The sequence below is a fragment of the Pteropus alecto genome, unplaced genomic scaffold (assembly GCF_000325575.1).
Source record: "Pteropus alecto unplaced genomic scaffold, ASM32557v1 scaffold111, whole genome shotgun sequence".
NCBI classification, from domain to species: Eukaryota; Metazoa; Chordata; class Mammalia; order Chiroptera; family Pteropodidae; genus Pteropus; species Pteropus alecto.
In genome coordinates, this window is record NW_006431915.1 from 4,493,412 (window position 1) to 4,498,897 (window position 5,486).

A 5,486-nucleotide genomic window follows, 5' to 3' on the forward strand; every position below is an offset into this window, starting at 1 on the left:
ACAAGAGATGCAGGTGTCAGTTTTTGTTACTCTTTAGGTTACTGTGGCCTTTTATCAAATCCCCTCGCCCATTATTCTCTCATCCCAGATCTTCTCTTTCTGATACCTTTCCCTGCACATTAAACTTTCCAGGCTGGGCTTGACCCCTTAAGGACTGGGAAGAGGATGGGAGAGACGGGCAAAAGTTATGATGCTATGTGGTAACTGGGGTAGGCTGAGGCAGCAGTAATGGCTACTGTTCAAGCATCTTACTGCTGGCTGGAGACCTCATTCTTGACCCTGCCTCTGCCATGGGCTTGAGATGGGAGAAGCCAGGCCCTCCCTCCAGATAGGACCCATCCATCTGCACATTTATTGAGCACATGCTATGCACCCAGCCCTGTGCCAGGCACAGGGGAAACACTTCCTGTCCTCCAGGAGCTCGTGGTTTAAAGAGCGACATATTACCTAATAATTATAACTATTGTTAATGCAATGCGACATGGACTCTAATAAAGCACATACAGGGCACCATTATCGGAGAACTAGCTCAGGAAGCTGACAAAGTAGTAACATCTAAGAATCGCACAAGTTCACACCACGAAGAAGAGGGAAGACACTCCAGTTGGAAGTGAGAACGTGGACAAAGTTTTTAAGGTTATTTCCAGTCTGATGTCAACATACAAGATCTAAGATCTCAAGCTTTCGTTTTAAAATAATTTCTTCTTCATCTTATAAACCAAGAGATGAAAACTATTTCTTAGGAGCATTAACTCAAAAAAAAAATTTAATTTTAAAGAACTTACATTAACTTTAAAGGTCTGTATGAAGCCATCTAAAAAGCGGATGCTACAGATGACTTCGGATCGAGTTTTCTCTTTGGGTAATTCTGAGGTGCGTACATTATTAATTCTTCCACCCAACGCACGTAATCGGGAGGTCATAACTATCGCTGAATAAGCTGTAACAGAAGAAATACCTGTTAGCTTTGACACGCAAATTGCCAGTTACATGTGAATGTACCTCACAGCAGACCCACTCCTTACCTGTCTTTGATCTTCACGATACCAAGGACCTCATAGATAATGAGAACTGGATAACAGACCATGTTTGAGTTTTGATTTCTAAGACGCTCTAAGCAAAATTTATTGTTCAATTATAACATGTTCATAGAATTATATGGCTTGTGTTTTATTATCTCCCTGATCAAAATCTTCTAATTTCTATATACTTCCCAGGCTTTTAATTTTTTATTTATGTTTTACTATTTTATATATTTGTGTATCCTACCCCTAAGGTTTTACAGAACTTAATATGGTATAAAAATGATTTAATGAAGATATTTAATGATAAATTAGATTACATTCAAATTAAGAACCTCTATTCATTAAAAGACACTATTTAAAAGAATAAAAAGCAACCCATAGAAATATTTGCAATACATATATAGTCACAAATACATAAAGAGCTATGAATCAATAGACTATGGGAACCATATTAGTTGTCAAAGAAATGCAAATTAAAACCACAAAGCAATAGTACCACACACCAGCCAGAATAACTACAATGAAACCTGACAAAACTAAGTGCTGTCCAGGGTATGGAGCACCTGGAACTCTCATGCACTGCTGGCGAGTAGATATGGTATCTCCTAAAGCTGAACATAGGCATATTCTGTGACAATAATTCTACTTCTAGGCATATTCCCAACAGAAAAATGTACATTTCACTAAAAGATATGTACAAGAATCTTCATAATCGCCCAAATGGGAAAAGATCCAAAGCCTTATCAAAAGAGAATGGATAAATTGTATAGTCACACCATGCATGACTATACAACAAAGGAAATAAAAGAGTTATCGTTACACACAATGAGTTCCACTAACGTTATGTTGAGCAGAAGCAGCTAGACATAGATTACCTACAGCATGAATACAGTTGCATAAAGTTTAAAAATAGGCAAAACTAATTAATGCTTATAGAAAACAGGATGGTAGTTATCTCTGGGTATAGTGACTGAGGTGGGTATGAGGTCTTCTGGGATTCTAATACTATTCTATTTCTTGATCTCAGTGCTAATGACACTGGTGTATCCACTTTGTGAAAATTCATCAAGCTGCACATTTATGATTTGTGCACCTTATGTACATTTTAACATCAAGTTTACTTAAGAATACACATATAAAGAGGGAATTAGAGGGCAGGTTAGAATCTGACCATGGTATATTCAGAAAACAGAAAGAAAAGTGGTTTTCACTGTGATAATTGTGGAGTAGTGGACTCATAGCCCGGAAAAGTGTGGAACTGAGCGCAGGGTCCCGTCACGCAGGTAAGAGGGCCAAGTGACCAGGCCAGCTCCTGACAGGGAATGAAAAGCTGTAAATCTGACAAGGCTGGATAGAAGAACAGATAAAGATGAAGGACTTCAGAGCCATCTTAAGAGCCATCTCTGCAAATGTTCTACAACGAACTGGGCCTTTGCACATGCTGTTCCTTCTGCCTGGAAAACTCTTCCTGCTTTTCACGTGATTAACTCCCGTCCATGCCTTAGCACTCAGCACAAGCATCGCTTCCTGAGGGGAGCCTTCTCGGTGTCCCTAACCACTCCCTTGTGTTACAGGTTCTCTTCTACAGTGCTCATAATCTCACATTTATAACTGATGATGTGAATAATATCTGCTTCTCCAACACCTATTTCTGGGAGGCAGTCAATGCATTTCTGAATGACTCAATGAATGAAAGGCAGAATGAAATGAAAAATGAAGTCGAAATGTGTAGTCTAGAAAAACGGCAGTACCACCAGGTAGGCAAAGGGGCTGATGGGAGCAGGTGGGATTAGTGGGGGCTTCAATTAGAATGCAGCATGGGGATGGTCCCATAGACCAGGCTTCCTCACACTGTAACAAGATGCAGACTCAGAGTCTGCATTTCTCGGTCTCCCAGGTGATACTGAAGCTGATCTAGGGTCCACACTGAGGGGCAAGTTACAGATAACAGGAAAAGCAGCACCAGTGTCAGGATAGGGCCAGATCTGGGAATCAGTAACAAGGGAGGGATGAGGACGAAGCAGGCAGGAGGCCTGAGAATCAAGTCGCAGGGAGCCACGTGGGCATAGATTAGCTACAGGAAGTGAAAACACAAGGGGCTTGAATGCTGTGTAAGAAGATACATCCAGGAGAGGAAGGGTACACGTGGTCCCCTATACTGTTTAAGGAACTCGGTGAACCTCCGGTCTCCTGGAGATAGGAATAGGGAATCTTATTAATAATAATTAAAAAAAAAAAAATTCCTGAGACTGGCAGTGGAAGGAAACTTGTTCAGTAACATAAAATTCCACCCACCCCACCACCCCCACCTTGCCATTTCCAATGAAAATGTCATCAGAAGCAGGGATGCATTTTCTGAGTAACACCAAGAGTTATCAAAAGACAACAAATGTGTTCCACAATACTTTAACCATACTGAATTTAAAATGTCAAATTTATTGTTTAGTCCTGGACTAAGAATTTCAGGTGGGTTATGATTAAAAAAAAAAAAAGATACAATAGAACCCATTAGTCCTATTGGGAGGTACACATCAGAGTCGCCTGGGAAGCTTTTTAAAAATATGACTAGCCCCACCCATTGATGGTGATTCAACATCTTAGGGTGTGGCAGAGAATGACATTCCCTTTGGGAAGCTCGCAGAGCAAGGGCCAGGCAGTCAAGGGCTAGGAAAATAGGTTTTCAGGGCACCTCAGGGTGTGCTTCGGATGGTTGGACTTGGAACACGAGCTCTGCAGAACCTGACCCATTCACTCTGGGGACACTTGGGAGAGCCAGGCAGTTCCTCAGAACAGCGAAGACAGCTAATCACGCTTTGTCCCTGGACAGGAAAAAACCAAAGGTGATTTCTAATAGGAGCCACCATATAAAAGTCACATGGGCTGAAGCACCACTTGTAGGCACTGATTTTCAAACTATTCCTCACCTGAGTGGCTTCATGTCACTAGCACCAACGTGGTTACTGGTGGGGTCTTATTAACCATAGTTAAAGGTGCTCCCAGCTGACAGTGGACTAGCAACTGAGAACAGATATATTTTTTCCTCTTCATATGAATCTGTTACATAAAGGGCTCGGAACCTAATGACAATGTCACAAATAGGCTTTTCATGAAAGTTGTAGAAATGTTCATCCCACAATTGCCCCTAAAGCAAACCCTGATAAAAGGGAGCCTGATACTGAACAAACACATCATCGAGCCATGTTTTCAAATTGTCTTGAAATTATATCTTAAACAATCCAGTCAGGACAATGGATGCTGACTGCCCTATTTCCTGTACCACAGCAATTGGGGAACTCAGGGTTTCTATGGCTTCCTTTATGTCTCTTAATTCTAAACAAAGCCACAGCCCAACCAGGAACAGTCTGGCCTCTCCAACCACAAATGATTACAGCTACAGCTGATGCATTTTACAATTTGGAAGCCAAGCTTGTTCTTTGCTTTAGAAACTGTTTTGCACTGTAACAATACAGGTTCTACTGTGACTACAGTTTTTATCAAAGATTATACTTGCAAAATCTAAAGAGGCAAAACCTCACTTTGCGCATAGTAGGAGCCTAATAAGTACAGTGAGCGTTAGGGTTAGCACATGTAAAGTGCTTACACAATATGGGACACATTTTATTAACAGTGCTAAGCTTTCTAACTCCATCTTGTGCTGACTGTAGATTCTATATGTTGTAGGCAATCCCGATTTCAAATGCCTTACAAATGTATAAAGGTTTCATTTCTTAAAATTCTATTTGTTTTAATAAAGACAACTTGCTAAAGTTAAAAGGTAGCTGCTACCTTTAAGATATACCTTTGAGTTGCTCTACAGACCCAGTAGATCCAGAAGCAGCAACACATTGCCGCACTCTGCCACGCCCCAGGCATGTGGCACACCAGAGACCTTGTGTTCAGAGTTGTAGTCTTCTACCACAACCCTTCTGGGCTCATTTGCCTTGGAGCCTGAGACGGGAAAGAGGTGATGCTTTATTTCCTAAGGGCCTACATGCTAACCTGGGGAACTCTGTTATTTCGCAAGACTGTGACCACAGAGAGAAATGAGAGGAGCCCACTTTTCTCCATTAGAGAACGTTAGAAAGCAGCTCAACTCCACTTTATTTTAAAAGAATGAGTATTATTATTTCACACCCTTTTTCAAAAGAAGAACTTAGACCCTCTAACTGAAGAGTCCAAGTTCCAGTTAAAAAAGAACAAAAGCAAGCAAGTAGTCCTGATTTATAAACATCTATTTTGAGTAAACCTTAGACATAAACCACAAGTGGCTCATTACCTGAACCAGCAAGCCGACCTAGGCCAATGCTACCACCTTGTGGCCACCAGAGGAAAGCACGTCACCTCCCACCCTTCCTCGTCAAAGGAAACATGGACCCTTTATCACTCACAGCTCAGCTTATTTCAAAAAACCTCTCTCACATTATATAAGGCCTTCTCTGTAGCTCAATTTTCTCCTCTCTT

The 5,486-nt window shown here is 41.2% G+C and overlaps 1 protein-coding gene across 1 annotated transcript in view; it reads right to left on the reverse strand.

Annotated features, from left to right (window-relative positions):
- PTPN3 (protein tyrosine phosphatase, non-receptor type 3) overlaps positions 1 to 5,486 on the reverse strand; it is a 95,489-nt gene that overhangs the window by 72,496 nt on the left and 17,507 nt on the right. The window contains exon 4 of the mRNA XM_006906088.3: positions 786 to 940. Coding sequence (XP_006906150.2) covers positions 786 to 940 — 155 coding nt within the window. The remainder of the gene's footprint in view (positions 1 to 785; positions 941 to 5,486) is intronic.